General features: G+C 36.2%; 1 protein-coding gene across 1 annotated transcript; it reads right to left on the reverse strand.

The window, feature by feature from the left end:
* Window positions 1–8,477: 8,477 nt before the first annotated feature.
* Window positions 8,478–15,011, reverse strand: LOC130568272 (kelch-like protein 10). The gene is made up of 8 exons (XM_057357020.1): window positions 14,993–15,011; window positions 12,762–13,264; window positions 12,261–12,680; window positions 11,989–12,186; window positions 11,433–11,582; window positions 11,204–11,320; window positions 11,021–11,112; window positions 8,478–10,839 (listed from the first exon to the last, which is right to left on the reverse strand). The coding sequence occupies exons 1-8, from the start codon at window positions 15,009–15,011 to the stop codon at window positions 10,740–10,742; spliced, it is 1,599 nt and encodes a 532-aa protein (XP_057213003.1). The 3' UTR covers window positions 8,478–10,739.
* Between the last annotated feature and the right edge of the window lie 5,057 nt (window positions 15,012–20,068).

The following is a 20,068-nucleotide window of genomic DNA, read 5'->3' on the forward strand; positions in this document are numbered from 1 at the left end:
GGGGGTTGGGGCGGAACTACTGCACGAGCACACAATACATCATCGTATTATCCCTGCATAACATTTGATTCACTATAAAGCACTATATAGTTTGTGTTGTTTACATTATGAACGTGCACGCTGATGGCCAACAAAACACAGACATATGACTTAGTTTGATTTACTGCGTGCCGTTCATGTCTGGCATCTTTTAGCACCATCTATCAGTTTCAAACGATCTACAAATCCAACGTAATATCCACCGTTTATTTAACATTCATCACCGAAATGCAAAGAGCAAACAAACACAGCTAAACTTCCATCAGCTGAGTGAAGCGCCATTAATGTGCGTGCTCTTCCTCAGGCTGGCTGGTTGACGCGTGGGCGTGCTCTTTCGCTCACTGGATGACCTGTGGGTGTGCTTTTCCGGGAGAGTTGTCCAATAAGGGACTAAGAATCAGGGGCGTTACTAGGATTGGAAGGGATAGGGGGCTCAGCCCCCTGAAAATAACCTTTAACCCCCGACACATAAATGCATACATCTGCTTTCTCAATAATTCCTAAAAAGTATTAACTCTTGCATTGCTAAAACATGACTTACACTGCTCCACTTTGAGCACAATTATCTCAATTATCTAAAAAGTCATTACACTGCAGAACATGAATTTCTTATGAAGAGACCTAAACAATACATTTTGAACTTTTCCTAAATACAAGTAGAAATGATTGTATGTATTGTTTAAAAGTGAATATGAACTTGTTTTCTTTGCAGTATTTGAGGTCTGTAAAAATACAGAGAATGTTATCTGCTTTTTTCACCTGTTTCTCCAGTTTTCATTTTCTGCAAATAAATGCAAATAGAAACAATATTTTTATTTGATATTTGGGCGAAATATTGTTAGTAGTTCACAGAAAAAAACAAAGATAATCACTTTACATAAACACATACCTATAAAAGGTAAATTCAGTAAAACAGAAAGTGGTCTTTGTAATAGTCCCTTAATGTGTTTCACAGCTGTATATTCAGAAACCAGTACTACTAGTATCATCTGCAAATGATCTGCTCATATAAGATGGTTAATTACTAACTAAAGAGCCAGCTTAACAACCTTAGTTGTTCATTCAGTTTATTCATATGCACATTAAAGGCGCAGTTATTGATTAACAGCGGCCACTAGCGTTGTATTATAGATTTGCCATGAATCGCTCAGTCCAAACGCGGCGGTGGCCACCACAGTACAAAAAGATGTCGTTCTCATGTTGACACAGGGAAGATATTTTGCGGGCATTAGAAAGACTGTAGAAAGAGCTATGTCTTATGTATTACATAAAATAAAAGATTTGTGGATTTTAAGTTTAAAAAGGATAAAAGTCAGGCAGGAGCTAGGACCTGCGTTAATATTATAAAGACTTTACAGCAGAGACGCGTTAAGACCCTGAAACTGGAGAGCGAGCGAGAGCGCATTTCACTGTTTTACTCAATGATGAATAAACTTTCAGTTAATCCGCGGGTCACATGCGTTCCGCACCTGAGATATATACTTTATATTTAGCCTATTTACTTGATGTGTGGGGGTACATGACCTGCAGGGGATATGGAACCTATCGTTTAAATAATCACAGACATACCAACTTTAGGCACAAATCAGACTTTAATCAGTTCACAATCTAAATATCTCACACAAAACCAAACATCTAGATTAAATGTTTGAAAAGACATTCCTGGGTGTGTTCAGTGTAAAGAATGCATTAATAAAGAAACATTTCTGTCAGCAGGCATTTATATTAAGTAATCTTCCCTTGACAACACCTATAGTTAAAATGACACATCTCCTTTATATTTAGCCTATTTAGTTGATGTGTGGGGGTACATGACCTGCAGGGGATATGGAACCTATTGTTTAAATAATCACAGACATACCAACTTTAGGAACAAATCAGACTTTAATCATTTCACAATCTAAATATCTCTCACAAAACCAAACATCTAGATTAAATGTTTGAAAAGACATTCCTGGGTGTGTTCAGTGTAAAGAATGCATTAATAAAGAAACATTTCTGTCAGCAGGCATTTATATTAAGTAACCTTCCCTTGACACAACACCGACACAACATGTAGATATAAATATCTTATTCTAAGGTATTACAAACATAACGGTTCATTATGTAAGGTCTTTATACACCTCTGAAGAAATAGTTTTGTATATTATATTGCATTTCCGTCAATAGATCCTCCTAAAACGCCGCATTGTTCCTTTAAGATCCACAAAACTCTTTTTGTTATTTTGACCAGTCTGCCCATTTAAATTTTCTGCTAATAAGTGCAAATAAAAAATAATATTTTCATTTGGAATTTGCGGGAAATGCTGTCACCATTTCACAGAATGAAAAAATGATTAGGTAACGCTTTAGATTACGGCCCGCAATGTATCGCATAATTAAACAGGATTTACAGCGTATAAGTAATTGTAACAATAATATACCTCTACAGTACATATCTGTAGATAAAGGGGAACAATATGTAAAATTTGGGGAATACATGGGTAAGAGTTGGAAAATTAAAAAAATATTTATGAGGGAACTGCATGCCATATTAACTCAAAATATCAACATTGACTTTGTACGTACACATTAAAACTCATTAAAATAATTCATAAAAACTCATAATTAAAAGAAATGATTTGTTACCAACAATCCTAAAATCAATCAAATAAAAGTTAATCCTAAAGTCAAAACTCAAATTTACAGTTGATGTAACGCCCGCCGTGAGACTGGCGGTGCTGCAGTGAATAAAGTTCCTGTTTGAAAATAAACAAAGAGAGACTTGTTGTGCTGCTTTATATCGTGGCGTCGCTCTCATAATTTTATTACAATAATATTCAACAATTGTATAACACAATTACACATCTCATGTCACCTTACACGTGACTCACATAACCCAACACACATAACGTGTTGCTTCACTCTTGTAAGAGTCTTCCATTTTCTTATACTCCATTATATTTCTTTTACATCACTCAAAATCTTGACTCTGACATCACCAGTTTCCAATCTCTCCGATATGTAAAGATAACTGTAAAGTTGCGCAAACCACTGTATATAAATCTATATAAACATTTAAACCGTATTGGCAGTCATAAAACACACAATAATATCTAAACACCAACAAAATATACTATAACATACATGAACCCAATTAACACACTAAACATTACACTCGTCTGGGTCATCAGTGTTTAAAAGGCTTCTCCCTTGGATATTTTATCACATCAGTAGCAGGCCTGACGCACACATGTGCGAGTAAAACGCCATTTTCATAAACTTACAACCGATCTCTTTTTAACCGTTTAACTCGACTCAAAACATGTACATCACCCTCATGCATCAACATACACATGAAATCAACATATTTGCTAACGTTTGATGTCCTTGGTGATAAATTTCCACCCACCTATTTGAAAATAAACAAAGAGAGACACAGTTGTGCTGCTTTATATCGTGGAGTCGCGCTCATAATGCTCTCTTCTTCGCGACTCACCCTAAACCCCACAGTCAACGCAGCATCTCCCCCTACTGTCCCCGGACAGTACTACACATCACCATTACACATAATAACACTCATTTAAACAATATTACAAATACTCAGATAATCAAGTCGATGGCATAAAAAAACAAATAATTACTACCATTTCTGTGACTACACAAACAGAGTGTCACATTGACAGACAGCGTGCTTCATTCTTGCTGTTTTGCTTGCACAAAAACTGAACACATAATTTCCCCTTATTTCGTGTTTGCTATAATAATAAAATAAGAACCTCGTACTTAATTAATATCCAAAGTAGCTTATTTATGGGTACATTGCGATTACAAAAATGTAGTGTGTGTTCACGCTAAGACTGATGTATAGCAAACTGCAGGTCATGCATACCATGTAATATTAAAATAGTTACCCCTTAGTTTTCAAATACTTAACGTATAAAGGTTTTCTTGAATTTTCTGACTTCTTCTCCAAACTTTGCATATTGTTCCCCTTTACCTACAGATATGTACTGTAGACGTACATTATTGTTACAATTAGTTACTCTGTAAATTCTGTTTAACTGTGCAGTACATTGCGGGCCGTAATCTAAAGCGTTACCAATGATTATTTTACTGCACCTATTAATAAATTCACAAATTGCGTGTATATACATATACTGTATATACAGTATACAAGCAAATTATTTTAGTTCATCCCAATGTTTTTGGACATACATACCTATCCAGCTGTTCAAAATTATTTACTTTTAATACTGTTCACTGTAAAAAATGTCAGTAGATTTAACAGTAAAATACCGTATAAATGCTACAGTATAAAACCGTATTTCATAAAACATGCGAAACCCGTAGAATTTACAGTGGAAAGCTGTAATTAGTTTTACGGCGTAAGACCGTACATTTAACAGGTAAAAACATATGAAAATATGGTTTATTGGAGTAAAACATTACAGTACACTGTATTATTTGCCGTAAAAAAAGAACGTCTTAAAAATATTCTTATTACAAATAGGCTACATAAACATATCTGACTCCCCTGTGCAGTGTGCACTTAAACCAGTTTTAATATGTGTTATAAAATCATCTTTTTCTGTGTAAAGTTGTAATATAATGACTTCTATACATTGTTTAGCTTAAATTGTCTGCCTAAGCCCCCCAAAAAATTTCACCTTGACATTTGTCACTTTTGATAATTTAAATATTGTTTTTATGTAATTAGCAGTGCTTTTACATTTTTAGATTGTGTGAAACAAATTTTTTGTCTCTGAACTCAAGAATGTATTTTATGGTAAAGCAATCAACTCAACAAGCATTTAAAACATAACCGTTAAGCATCATCCAATCAAGATATACGTTGCGCTTTGGCTTCGTGAACAAAGGATGTGATTGGTTGAATACTCATCGGCGCGGAGCACACAGTAACGTAAGTTTGCGTTCCCGCGTTTCAACAGTGACGATTCTGATGAAGCACTGTCGGAGCTGAACTACAAATCAGTGGAATATATATATATATATATACTGTATATATGTATATATGTATGGCATTGTGCATTTTGGTAAGTTGGATTTAACGGTTTTAGCAGTGTGTGATTTTAAACACGAGTAGAATGTACACTGTTTTCACGGGGCATAAACATATTTAACTAGCCAGCGCATGTAGGCAGACTTGCAAGACCTAAAGCGTGAGAGCTCTTGATCCGTGGAAATACTCTGTAAAATATATGTTTGTTAAGTACTTTTGCTAAATAGAATCAAGCAGTGCATCGTTTTAAATACGAGTAAGTTAGCATGTAGGCTACACTGTTTAAACATGTCTGGCAGCGGATGTAGTAAAACTCGCAAGCACTAGATGTCCTGCCCAGTTTGTGAAATATAATTTGTGTTTGAAACCGTAGTAGAGTGTGTATTTATTCACGTAGTTTAAATGTTTAGCTGTCAGTTCTGTGTGATATCAGTGCAAATCCTTAGGTAGCATGTTTTACATAACAAACTTCACCTTAAACCACGGTGAGTGTTCAAGTGTGCATTTTTACCGTAAACAAAATAGATTCACGTGTTGCTACTCCACAAGTTTTAAGAGTACAGAAATGGTTGCTCAGAGGATGTGAAAGGCATGATTCTTCTACCTCTCTCCTGTTTTGATGAGAAAGAGGAGCTCCTCCATTATGTAGAAGAGACAAGCCTGGCAAAGGATGTGGAGTTAGAAAACCTGCCTGTGACGCCTTGCATTATTGTGTGTGCTAAGTGAACGTTTTGTTAATATACAGTAGAACCCTAAAGCTTTAATGATTAAATGTTTAACTATAAAGTTGAGTTTATAAGTTTACATGCCCCTTGCAGAGTATGCAAAATGATAGGGATTAAAGTGATAGTTCACCCACAAATGAAAATTCTGTCATCATTTACTCACCCTCTTATCATTTTAAACTAGAACACAAAAGAAGATATAAAAAAATGCTGGTAACCGAACAGCAGTGGCACCCATTCATTTCTATTGTATGGACACAAAACCAACACAAGTCAATGGGGGCCAATTAACAACATTCTTCAAAATTGTGTTCTGCAGAAGAAAGTCATACAGGGTAAATGCTGAGACAATTTTAATTTTTGGTGAACTATCAATTTAAGAAATAAGATACAAATCATACAAATTGCAATTTTTAATTAGTTCTGCACAGAACAAACTGTTCCACATAATATATGTTTTTACATATATTCCACAACACAGATTAATAACTCGGTTTACACAAATCTAAACTTTAGAACTGGTTTATTTCTATTATTTCTAAAATCTATTTTGTGAAATGGTTATTTCAGGGCAGTACTAAATAAACTGCAATTTGTATAATATTCTTGCCATACTGTATATGTAAATACACAATAATCTTACGTTCATAAATTTATGTATATTGCATTGAAATGTATCTACAGGACCCTCCTGCTATGCTGCTGTCCGATTCATGCTAGCTGTGGACCGCAAGATTGTGAATGATGACATCACTTCTTTCATCTCTGCTGTTTGCCTAATGTTCTGCAGTTATTACTGCTCCAAAATTAACTACCCTACTGAACTGGCGTCAGTGCTTGAATTCCTGCAAAGGTATGTAAAGAGACTTAGGAGGGGAGATTCATTACGTTGTAGCTTAATTTACAGACTTATAATGTTTTTTTTTTCTTTTCAAGGTGTTTTTTCATCATCAATCCGGAGAAAGGGAATAAAGGAGGTGGAAAAGAAAAACAAAAAGCTACTCCTAGTCTCACGCTCTGCTTACGCGTGCGGTATGAAACGGTGTTAAGATTATCAGATGTTTCTAAAAGTCGTAATTCCACGTGTTTTTTTATTTTAATGAGATATCACAAACCATCCTAAACTGTGATTTCCAAAGTTTAAAACTCAAATAAACGTATTTCATCATATTCTTCCAAAACATACAGCGGATGCTTTTAACATTGTATTTTATGACACACGTACCTATACATGTGCATATGACCTTGGTGTTGGTAGTACCCATCTTTACCAGTTGAGCTTACAAGAACCTCCTACAGTATATGTATGTTCATATTTCTTTCCCTTTTTTCTTATGGAATTCTAGGAAAACGTCTGAGATCATTTCTAGCTCAGCTATTGTGACAGATTTATTTTTGTATGAATCTTTGATTTCAGACATTTCTCCACCTGTGAATCACGTCATGCTCCTTGGAGATTATGAACCTTTCTCAACATTCTTGGCTATGGCTCAGCACATCTGGCCAGAGTAAGTTACATCATTTCACAGTCCAGAGAAAGAGTCAAAATCCTTATACATGCCGTTTTTCTGGTGTTAAATGGAATCGTTTTTGGAGACATGCCAATGTGGATGCAGATCACTGTATGTGTGTTGTTTTTGGGGTCCTTTTCTGCTTTAGGTGGCACCTCCAATGTGTAATAGTACTGGAGCCATCACATTAGATTTGGACCGAGGACTTTTTGTTTAGACAGTTTAGCCACAAATAGCAGTGTGGTAATGATGCTCCAATTACTGTAGGAACTGTGACTGCAACCTGGACTGAATCTCTCCATCAGTTTCTACACCTGCCCTCACCGACATTATTTTATTTCTTTGTGTAAACCACTGCCCTGGTCATTGCCAATTTTAGCCTTTTTGTTTTGAATAGAGTAGCATAAACTCAGTGAAATACACTTTGACAATATAGAAATGCAAAGTTAGAATGCCATATAAGCTTTCTGTCACATTGTTATAAAAGCTGTAAGCATGTGACAAAGCATTTATATTTATATACAGTTTAACAGAATAAACTAGCCATAATTAAAACATTAATATCAATCTTTTAAATGTACTCAATACATTATAATGTATAAACAGTATCAGCTATTATTGAATCTCTGCAGTACCACCACACACCTCCGGGGCTGCAGACCCCCAAAGCTGCAGTCCATATCTTTCACCTCTATCGCCAGTTGTGAATAAAATGGATCATCAGAAAAATGCATGTGACAAAAAAGGACGCCTGTTTTTGAGAGACAACATACTTTATAGGATTTCTCTGAATTAAAATGCACAAAAATAGGGTAAATGTACCTATTAAGCTCACCAAAATCTCTCATACAATAATATTACATTATATTTTAAATGACAAAAGCATATTAATTAGGATATACATCATTAAAAGCAAAACATTCTGGCTTGTGCTAAAGAAACAGTTCACCCAAAAATGAAAATTCTGTCTTTATTTACTCGCCCTCAGATTGTACTGAATCTGTATACATTTCTTTGTTCTTTTGAGCACAAAGGAAGATATTTGGAAGAATGTCAGTAACCAAACAGATATCATCCCCCATTTACTGCTATAGTAGGGAAAATAAATACCATGGGAGTCAATTGGGCATGAGATCTGTTTGGTTACTGACATTCTTACAAATATCTTCCTTTGTGTACATTAGATCAAAGAAATGTATACAGGTTTGGAACAATCTGAGGGTAAATAAATGATGACAGAATTGTCATTTTTGGGTTAACTATCCCTTTAATGGGTTTTAAGGACAAGATTTTGGAAAATAAATAATCTAGGTCACATATTTAATAATATGAACAACTAATATTGAAAATATTTATGGAATTATACTTTTCATGTTGACTTTTATAGTAGTGCACCCACAAGCTCACCTTACAATAATATATAAAATCTTAAAAAATGTCAGCAGTATAAAACCACAGATGTCATCAAAGTGTAAATTTATAATATTATGTATTTTTAAAAACGAGCCAGTAACACGTCTGAAGTAATACATTATATAAGTGTAGCACGCAATCCTGCTAGTGAGCAAAATATGTTCTGTAGCATCTAAAACAATCTTTAGATTTATTTGTAATTATTTCCCACATCCAAGTTCCAGGTTATAATAAGCAAAAGTTTAAACATGAATCTCCTAATTTTGCAATAAGCAGTGATACTTACCCTAAACAGAAGTCAAAACATGTACAAATTGCACATTTAAAGGGATAGTTCACCCAAAAAATACAAATTCTGTCATCATTTACTCACCTTCACTTTCACTTCACTTTCAAGTTGTTCCAAATCTGATTTTTTTTGTTCTGATGAACACAAAGACGAAAGATATTTGGAAGAATGCTTGTAACCAAACAGTCAGACTGACTACCATAGTAGGAAAAAAATATTTAAATATACTTATATGTGACCCTGGACAACAAAACCAGTCTTATGGGTCAATTTTTCGAAATTGAGATTTTTACATAATCTGAAAGCTAAATAAATAGGATTTCTATAGATATATGAGTTGTTAGAATAGGACAATATCTGACTGAGATACAACCGTTTAAAACTCAGGAATCTGAGAGTGCAAAAAATCTAAATATTGAGAAAATTGCCTTTGAAGTTGTTAATCAAGGGGCACTGTGGCAGACCATTCACTCACAAAAATAAAGTTTTTATACATTTAAGGTAGGAAATTTACAAAATATCTTCATGGAACATGATCTATACTTAATATCCTAATGATTTTTGGCATAAAAGAAAAATCGATAATTTTGACCCACTCAATGTATTTTTGTCTTTTACTAAAAATGTTCCGTTGCTACTTAAGACTGGTTTTGTGATCCAGGGTCACATATATTGTTCTGTTGAACACAAAATAAGATATTTTGAAGAACGTACGACAGCAAACAGTTCTGGGGCACTTTTGACTCAATTGTCATTTTTCCCACTAGTCAATGGGGTGCAAGAACTGTTTGGTTACAAGCATTCGTCCAAATATCTTTCTCTGTGTTCAACCAAACAAATAAATTCATACAAGTTTGGAACAACTAGAGAGTGAGTAATTCATAACAGAATTTTACTTTTTGGGTGAACTATCCCTTTAAAGAGCTACTCCTTTGGTCAAAGTTTTCAGACAGCTTTCAGAATGGGCTCCAGACAGTGTGAACACATGTATCCATATCTGAGTGTGTAATGGTCTGACTGATTTAAAATTACAGAAGGTATGCAGTAACAAACACATCAATTGGATAAGACAAGATTTTAAATCTTTTTATAATGTGAGCTTAAAGATGGTAGTGTGTTTAAAGGGTAGGTGAGCTTAAGGAATAGTTTACCTTCAAAATGAAAATTCTGTCATCATTTACTCACCTTGTTGTCATTTTAAACCTGTGTGATTTTCTTTCTTCTGCAAAACAAATACAAAAGAAGATATTCTGAAAAATGCTGGTAACCAAAAACCGTTGGTCCCCATTGACTTCTATTGTATGGACACAAAACCAATGCAAGTCAATGGGGACCGACGGTTTTCTGTTACCAACATTTTTCAAAATATTTTCTTTTGTGTTCTGCATAAGAAAGTCATACAGGTTTGAAATGACAAGAGAGTAAATATGAGAGAATTTTCATTTTGAAGGTGAACTACCCCTTTAATAGGTACATTTACCCTATTTCTTGCTTGTATTTCGTACATTTCATCTTGTACATTGCTTTGACTCGTTGAGCATCTGGAAATGTTTCACAGTTAATGCACTTTAACAGCAGAGTTTAAACCTACAACCATTTGCTGATCCTCCCATGACAGCATTCCTATCTGTACATTAAACATTTAAAAACTATGTTCATTTTTAAATGCATTTAACATTGTTTTTATTTATTATGTATTTACATATCCAGGGTCTGTCCGATGACCCCTCTGCGATCATTCACTGCCAAATATTTTTTCTTTAGTCCCGATCGGCTGCGTACTGTGTGACTTCAGGTAATCCAGATAATACACAAAGGCTCAGAGCACTGCGCCTCGTGACCATGTCCCTCATCTCATTCCTGTGTGCACACACAAAAAAACATACATTTCTGTCATCTAGGTGTATACATATTTTCCTGACATGAACAGTCAATATAAAATTACAATAGTTACTTTTTTAATAGGTGTTTGTTACTTGAGACTTCACGCCATTCAGTCTAATTTGAATGAGTGTCAACATCTGGTGTTTGTGCATGTTACCATCTACTTGTTTGCTTGTCGTAACACTCAACGCTCCTATAGGTGCTTGATCCATTAAAGCCCCCGACAACAAACATCCGAACATCCAGCACCTGGAGATTCAGGTAACAGTCCAGCTCAAGTCAATGAGAACATCTGAGTTCATGTGTAGAAACACAGCAGAGATCCAGTCAAACTTCTCACCTCAATTCCAAAGTTACTGCGCTGATGGATCATAGCCTCCACATCACGCCAGCGGTTGGTTCGAGGGTTATAAGCCTCTACAGTCCGCAAATGCGTGTTGCCATCAAATCCACCCACCTGCAGATATTCATGTTGATTACTGTAATGTAGCCATCATATCTTTCTGCTTAGAGTCTATAAATAGTACTAAATGTGAGTGTTTCTATATGTCGCTACGTGTGATACTCACAGCATATATTAGATCTCCATAGGCAATGACACCGAGACCACTGCGGGGGTTCATCATGGGCGCAATGAGACTCCATTGGTTTGTCTGTGGATTATAGCTCTCCGCTGTCAAGAGACATAAGTCTCCAGAGAAACCACCACAGATATACACCTTCCACACAAACATGATACACAAACTATAGTCCAGCATATACCCCCAAAATACACACTTATACTGTTTGACTTTCCCTGTTTGTTTTGTATGATTAAAACAATAAAAATCCATTCCAAATGTTAATTAAAAGTCATTAGCAGTTTGTTCTATGTTCTACCACATATGATGCCTCTAATCATGCAGCTTGTTAAGGAGAGGTGACTATTACTTTTCTAAGCAAGCAGGCAATAAAGTGTACAAAACATCCCATCAACTCAGGGTCCTGAGCCATATAGCAGAATTTCATTTTATAATGGGATCTTTTGACTTAATCCAATAAGAAACTACCACCCACAGCATCTTTGAAAACGCCCTAGCAACCAGCCACATCTCGGACAAAGTGCGTCATTGCGAATGTAGTTACCTTGCCGTGCAGTGTGGTGGCGCTAGCGTCACTCCTGAATTCAACCATGGATGCAATGCGTGTCCACTGGTTTCTCGGTGGGTCGAAGCGCTCTGCAGTGTTTAGCCGTGTGTGTCCATCATGTCCACCTATAGCGTAAATGAGGCCGTCCAGAACAGCAACACTAACGTAGCATCTTTGCTCAAACATGTTGGCCACCTACAACCCAACACATTTTGTCAGTGTATGTTTTTTTTTAATACGTTTTATGCGTGGAACGAGGCAAATCTCACCTCATGCCAAATTTGAGTGATGGGATTAAATTTCCACACACTGTTAAAATAACTGATACTGTCAAAGCCGCCAATGCAATAGATGGAGCCGTCCAGGACCACCGTACCATGATAGGCTCTGGGTCTCCCATTCTCTTGATTAACATCCTCCCAGCGGTTTACTCGTATATCAAAACTCTCAATCCCACTGGTTGGACTGCTGCCACTCCACCCTCCGATGGCCAATAGGATTGCTGGGGGAAAACGTGGGCGTGTCAGTTGTTTCCTGAGGACTAGGGTGGAAGGTTCAGGAATGCTGCAGCCAAGCAATGCCTCTGTTGCATTGGAGACAAAAGATGTGCAGGACTCGTTCTCCATCACCAGAGGATTGATCTTTATCTTCTCAGTGAAGTAGTCTGTTGCCACCAATCCCAATCGAACCTGCAGCACAAGAGTCGAATGATTAACAGCACTAAGGATGCTCGTAACAGCGGTAAATGTGTGAACATGTAAAAGTCTTACCTTTGGCAGAAGTGTGGCCATGTGCCTTTTCCTCTCTTCGGGTGCAAGATGAATCCAGCAGAGGATGGCTTCAAAAACCATTTCCTCCTGTTTAACGCTCAGCTCATCACGACCAAAAAACTCCACAAGATGTTCAGGCGAGAGCTCCAGGAACTCTTTAGATAAACGCAGAACATCTTCAAAGTGCTTTAAGATGTATAGCTTAGCTTTAGTATGGAGCTTTGAGCAGGACTGGAAATTCTGCGTCAACGTAAATATGTCAATGGCGCCTTCAGGGTCTAATTGTGACTCCAAGAAATGACAACAGCCATTTACCAAATATGACATTAAAAAACGATCAGCCGCAACAAGAAGCTCTGCCACGTTTTCTTTGGTAATGTAAACGGATCCTGTGTAAGCGCATTCAACGATGTGAGACATGATGTGTAGAGACACATCCTGGACATCATAGATATCGCTGTCCCATTTGTCAGAGAGAAGCGTCCTATGAGGAGAAAAGAAACCTTGTTATTGATAAATAAAAATATCATAACACTGACTAAATGTCTTGAATTATACTGTACCATAAAGTGTTTTTCATACATTTTCTTTACATCAACTACTTATGTATGTGTTTTTTAGATTCCATCAAATCTGATGCATTTGTCAGATTCTGTATTTAGAAAGTGAATATAATCTTACAGACAATCATTTTTACAGGTAAGGTTAACAGGTGACCATTTTGACCTAGTTAAATGGTCAAAATATAATTTAAATATCATTTATAATTAGTGAATTCAAAACAGAGACAAAACATTTTTGAATGTCTTTTTATTGTCGCACTTATAATTATTAGAAGTTTTTGTACAATTGCAATTAATTACAATAATAGCCTATACTATTGTTTGCAGATCAAACCATAACTGGTTTTAAAAAAGTTTACCAAAACTTCATGGGAAAACAGTCCACTATGAAAATAGTGAATAATAACCATTGCAAATGATAACAACGGTATTGCATGCATTAAGACAAAATCCATTAACGCCACAAAAAGTATAACAAAAATATAAAAAATATCTTACGACAAATAATCCCGTAGTTACCATTTTAACATGTTCTAATTGTATTTAATATTTTCATTTTCACAAACTGTATACAAAGTCATAATAACCAGTAATTTAAATTTTTAAAAGATCTTTTTATGTTTGTGCTTTTGGAAATGGACCTTCACAATCATGTCAAGACACTCGTGTCACGTCTTAATTTCTTCATGGCTAAAGCAGCGGCGCGCGACCAGGTAATTAATGTAGCTTACACCCCCCTCTGCTGGTGTAAATAATCACTACATGATTGCTCTGTTCCGCAGGATCGGGCTTTTCAGCGTATTTTTGGTCGTTATGGACGTGCTGTAGAACGGGGGCAGAACAACAAAAACCGGGACTGTCCCCTGAAAACGGGGACGTCTGGTCACCTTATTTTACAGTGCCATTAATACGCATTCAATAAACAATTTAACACACACAGCACTTATTACACTTAGGCTACTAGGAATATAACAACCCCATATTGAATATAACAACCCCATAACAACTTTCAACACTTTCGTCAATGTAGACTACACCAAAAGAATATAATGTAGGCCCAAAGCTGCTTAGCAACCATGCAAAAATGTGAAAATAAAAATAAAATAAGTAGCCTAGAAGAAATCAACAAGTTGTTAACTGCCTATGTGTCCTTACCTAAAAAATGGGATGACTTGATAAAGGACGATTTTGTGCACTTTCAGTTCCGCTTGATTAACTCTAATTTTAAAATCAGTGTGCTCTCCTTCTAACCTCATCTCGTTAAACACCCTAAAATAGTCTGCAGATCGTCTGTGACGTTCCATGTTTGCTCCTTAAACTTCACCAGCCTCTTCAATCAAAACCAAGGGCCGTTTTGTTGTTTTTCGTCCTTTTGTTTTGTTTTGGGGATTTAAAAAAGGCGCAAGCGGACAGATTTGCGCAGTAAAGTTCAACGTCATGTTTGATACAATAACAAAGATCGATTCAATTTCATTTAAATTCAAATTGTTTTATTTGCATGACTAAAAATATTACAAAATTGTCTAAACATAAAATACATTTACAAACATAACGTAACTTAAGTAACGAGTAGGCTAGAGCCTAATAGATTTTGAACATTTGTGAACATTACCATGTGTTAAAGGGATAGTTCGCCAAAAAATTTAAATTCTGTCATCATCTACTCACCGTCAGTCTCATGTCCCATTGACTCTTATAGTATTTATTTTTCCTACTATGGCAGTAAGGGATGGATGAGATCTGTCAGTCAGTGTTAGTCTTGTAACAAGCTGGCTCAGTGGACGCTTTTCTGGGTTTAGTTCTTGTGTTTGAAAAGCTTTATGTTGTAGGGAACCTGAGGGACTTGATTTTAAGTGTATTCAAAATTTTAGGAATATTTTATGTATATAGGTCGATCTGATATTATACTTGTTATTGATCCAAAATGATACCGTATAGTGTTTTCCACATTCTTCATATGCCGACATTGATAGATCTAACCAAGGGTGTAACTTTGGTTTGAGAAGTGGGGGGGCACAAAATGGGGGAATTTTTTTTTATTTGAATCCCAGTTCCTGCATTTACATGTTTAGGCACTATGGTGATACAAGATACATGAAGTGAGTGAAGTGCGGATGGAGGGCAGCAAGTGATTTTCTCCATAGGGAATTCACTCTCACAAAATCAAAATACCTATGTTTTGCATCGTTTTTGATTGTTTAAATTGATTAATCCACGAAACCACACAGTGTTTTTATTGTGTAGCAAAAGTTGTTTATGAAGGGGGAAATGCGATTATTGAGTGAGAAACGGAGACGAGCCGGATGACGGCGTGCGGTTAAAAATCAAAAACAAATTTAAAAGTGGGGGGACACGAACGGGATTTTGAAAAGTGGAGGGGACATGTCCCCCTTGTCCCCAGTGGAAATTACGCCCCTGGATCTAACTATCCTTCAGACTTGGATGTCTACTATCAGAGATGAAGGGGGAAAACAGCAGGCAGGAGATGAAGTGATGATATAATAAAATGAGCAAAGTTTATTCAGGAAGAGAAAAACATAGTTGTTTTAAAGAGGTCATATGACACGGCTAAAACGAATATTATTGTTTGTTTTAGATGTAATGCAATGTGTATACATGTTTTAAGGTTCAAAAACGCTGTATTTTCCACATACCGTGCTTGTTTGTATCTCCTCTTTGCCCCGCCTCTCTGAAACGCGCAGATTTTTTACAAAGCTCATGGCACTGAAAAGCGAGGTGTGCTATGATTGGCCAGTTCACCAGTGCGTAGTGATTGGTCGAATACTGCAAGCGTGTGAGGGAAATGTAACGCCTCTTACCATATTTGAACATCAGGTTCCAAAGCAATTGTACTGACAGGTACACCTACCGTACTTGCATATACATTTGGGCGGTCTTAGTCAAATCATACCACGAACTGACGTAGATTTGTAGGGGTGTGGTTACACGAGGCGTTTCAGGCAGGTCTGGGTGAGCATTCGCTTTTAGATAGAATGCATCTTTTGTTGCGACACTTTAGTTTTTGCAATTTTACGTGTGTCTAATACATACATGGGCAACTTATAACACACCAAAGACAAAGACCTTTAAAAATTGCCCATTCTAACTCTGAATAGAACTCTGTCTAGAGTTTCATCGCTCATTCTAATTTCGTCTGACTAGAAAGACATTCATCAGGTGTTATATACCAGCACAGACAGTGAAAAATTGCTTGACTGCTTCACAACATTGTCTTGTGACATTAAGAAGAATCTACTTGTGAAGACAATACAAATGCAGCATTCAACAGAATGTAGAATATGGTGAGAAAGAAATGAATAGAATCTGTACTAAATATAGGAAATAATAAAGAATAAGGATAAGGAAATAAGAAGTTAAATACAACACAATATGTATGTCGTTACTCTCAAGTCAGAATTTCATCATCTTCAGAAAATACACACACAGGTTGCTTTTAAGAAATTCAGATTGTATCCGTCTATATTAATATCAATATTTTGCAAAATTCTGAACAGGGTTTCTGTGGGATGTTTGTCCACCTAGGAGCTCTGATTTACGCCATATTTTAATAGTTTAATATTTTGAATGTTTCTTAATGGCATGCAGAGCTCTTCGAGCTTTAGCTTTGAGCGCATTCATTGCCATGCTGAAACTCCCTGATAGGCGGTGATGATCAGGCCGAGGTAAGTATTGCATTGTGTGTTCCTGACTATAATGCTGGTCTTTTTGAGGTTTATGGTGTGGATGTGGTCTGTAGTTGTATGATCTGAAAGAAAGCCTATCTGACTTGGGCTCAGGACATTGTGTTCATTCAGAAGGTTTATAATTCTGTTATTTAAAATACGGCAAAATCATTTCAAAATTACTACTAAAATTACTAGGGTTTAATTTATTTCCACTCTTGTGTAAAAAGTCCTTGGCTCCAGATGTCAGGAAAGTGGTCTGAATGAAGTACGAGGTTAAATAATAGGAGCACAGCCGCATGCCGTCTTTAGCATTTCACCTAAAATGTTATCGTGCACCAGATTTTTTACATTTTAGGTGTTTGAGCTTTTTGGTCAATTCATAATTTCTTATTTCTAATTGTATTTTCATAAGTTTGTAGATTTAGTTTGATTTGATTATAATTTGGTGGAATTTCTTTATATAGGTTTTCAAAATGGTTTGTCCAAATGTCTGGTAAATCTTGTGGTTTTGTTATGCTCAGATTATTCCACATATCCCAGAACTGATTCTGTCTTATTGATTGTTCTGTCTCATCTAAGCTATTGGTCAGAAGTTGTTGCTTTTTCATTGTTTCTTTATATTCTTTTAATATAAATTTAATATATTTTTTCTCTTAGTTTTGTGTTGTTAGGCTCTTTATGTTTCAGGTTGGATAATTATCTGATTTGTTTTCTTAATGTTTTGCATTCTGAGTTAAACCACTTTTAATCTTTTCATGTTTTTTATAATATTTGTTGTTTTTGTAATTTTGTAAAATATTGTTTCCTTTCTTTTTTAAGTCAGTTTTACATGTTGCTTTTTGAAAGGTTTTGATTGATTTCATTTGTATTGCTAACTTGATGTCATCTTTAGTTGTTCCAAATGTTTTATTAAAAGGATAGTTCACCCAAAAAGTAAAATTCTTTCAAGAATTATTCACTCTCTAGTTGTTCCAAACCTGTATAAATTTCCGTGTTTGGTTGAACACAGAGAAAGACATTAGGACGAATGCTTGTAGCCAAACAGCTCTTGGACCCCATTGACTACCATAGTAGGAAAAATAACAATTGAGTCAAAAGTGCCACAGAACTGTTTGCTGTCCTTCATTCTTCAAAATATCTTATTTTTTAAATTATTATGTTATATTAAATTTAAACTTAATTTTCCTACTATGGTAGTCAATGGGGTCCAAGAACTGTTTGGTTATAAGCATTCTTCCAAATATATTTCTCTGTGTTCATCAGAATAAAGAATTTCATACAGATTTGGAACAACTCGAAGGTGAATAAATGATTACAGAATTTTTATTTTTCACTGAATTATCCCTTTAATAAATGTAGTGATTCGATTTTTCAGTTCTTTAGACTTAAGGGCTTGAATAAATATGTCGGTGCTGCCTTAAGCCCATCTGCATGTCTGCCGGATGTGACGCATTTTACAGGTTTGCAGTGTGTTTTGTTTTAGCGTGTGATTAGTCTGTGTTTTAATAAATATATTAGTTTGGTTATGGTCAGAAAGAGGAGTTTGTTGTTTGACAGTAAATGCACTAAAGGAGGATGGGTCCAGTGATGGCATAGCTACACTAGTTCCATGATGACCAAATCCTAATGAGTCTATGATCCTGCCATTCAGTTTGTATACAGACCTGAGGCTCGGCAAAGCTTTTATAATTCTGTACCGTTTTTGTTTATGGTTTGGTCAAGGTTGTTTTTTTGGTGGGAGATTTTTTGTGAGATTCAGGAGGTTTTGGCCAAAGACATGTTTAGCAGAACACTGCGCCTCCATAACCGAAGTTGACTAGCCCTACCATACAACATAGAAAGTACAAAAAACAATAGGGGCAAAAAATCAAGATTGTGAGTTTTCAAAACTTTGGCACTCATCAACTCATCATATTCTTAACATTAGCAAAAAATGTACAATATAACTGCAAGCGGTATGGCTTGAGTGATTTAGTGCTTGACTTTTTTTCCCACTGTGCCTTAAAACCCAGATGAGTTTTCTAGGTGCTGTTGATAAAAAAATGCCAGAAATACAACTCATTTTGCACATTTTCAAGAATGAGGTCCATGACTTCTCAATGTTAGCATCTACGTACCTGATGTGAACAGCTTCTACCAAGTGACAAAATCTACCTGAAGGAACACACAGCATGTGACGTTAAAAAAGATTTGGGTAGATTTGGTTTCTCTTCCCTTTGTAAAAGCCTGCACATTTTAAGATCCGTAATATGGTTAACTGATCAGAGAAAACCTGCGGAATTACACTTCTTATAATATAGTATAATATGACATTTGTTGACATTGGTGTGGTTAAAAGTCAACCACATTCCAGAGCACGACATATGCAGCGGCTTTCATAACACGCGTGCGAGTCGCTGCTAACAGTTGTCGCTCCTGGCATGATAAACTACTTAGGACGTTTGCAAGTGAGTGAGTTAAGTGAATGACTAAATAAGTGGAACATGACTGAATCAACGTTGAGCCCGAGCTGCTGCATCACCTACTCCTGTGAGCTTGTGCAGAAAATTAGAAAAACCCTTCAGGACTCGTCCAAATTACCATGAAATGATCTCCCTCCCCACTGCTAGAGATAGCGGCTGCCTCGTTCTGCCTCGCCTCGGCTCATCTCTCTCGCACGGCTCACTTCCTTTCCCCAGGCCTCTTTATAGAACAGAACGGAGCCCACTTTGCAGTTTCAGCGCGTTTGTGAAGTGAGTTTAAGAAAGTTCATTTCCGAAGGCATAAGCAACCCTTGACTCTTATTGGGGACAAACAGCCCTGTTGCAGATTGGTCACAGTGTGTATTTTAAGCATCTTTTGGACTGTCAGGGAGAGGGTCTTTTCACAAGTTTAAGTAGCATGGATCTGTGATCTATCTATTCCACACTACATGACCTAAAGTATTTTGGCCACCTATCTATGCTACAATACACCGTCAAAGGCATTTTGTGTGGTGTTGCATGTATAGATGTGCTACCTTTTAGATACAAGAGCATCAGTAAAGTCGGGTTCTTACAGCGTTTCAATTCATCCTAAA

The sequence above is a fragment of the Triplophysa rosa genome, linkage group LG17 (genome assembly GCF_024868665.1).
Source record: "Triplophysa rosa linkage group LG17, Trosa_1v2, whole genome shotgun sequence".
Taxonomy (NCBI): domain Eukaryota; kingdom Metazoa; phylum Chordata; class Actinopteri; order Cypriniformes; family Nemacheilidae; genus Triplophysa; species Triplophysa rosa.

Excerpts from the sequence above, each read along its gene's own strand:
- LOC130568272 (XM_057357020.1), bottom strand. Across the intron at positions 12,681-12,761 it reads TGGCCACACTTCTGCCAAAG|GTTCGATTGGGATTGGTGGC; the intron begins GTAAGACTTTTA and ends CTTGTGCTGCAG. Across the intron at positions 11,321-11,432 it reads ATGGAGATCTAATATATGCT|GTGGGTGGATTTGATGGCAA; the intron begins GTGAGTATCACA and ends GAATATCTGCAG.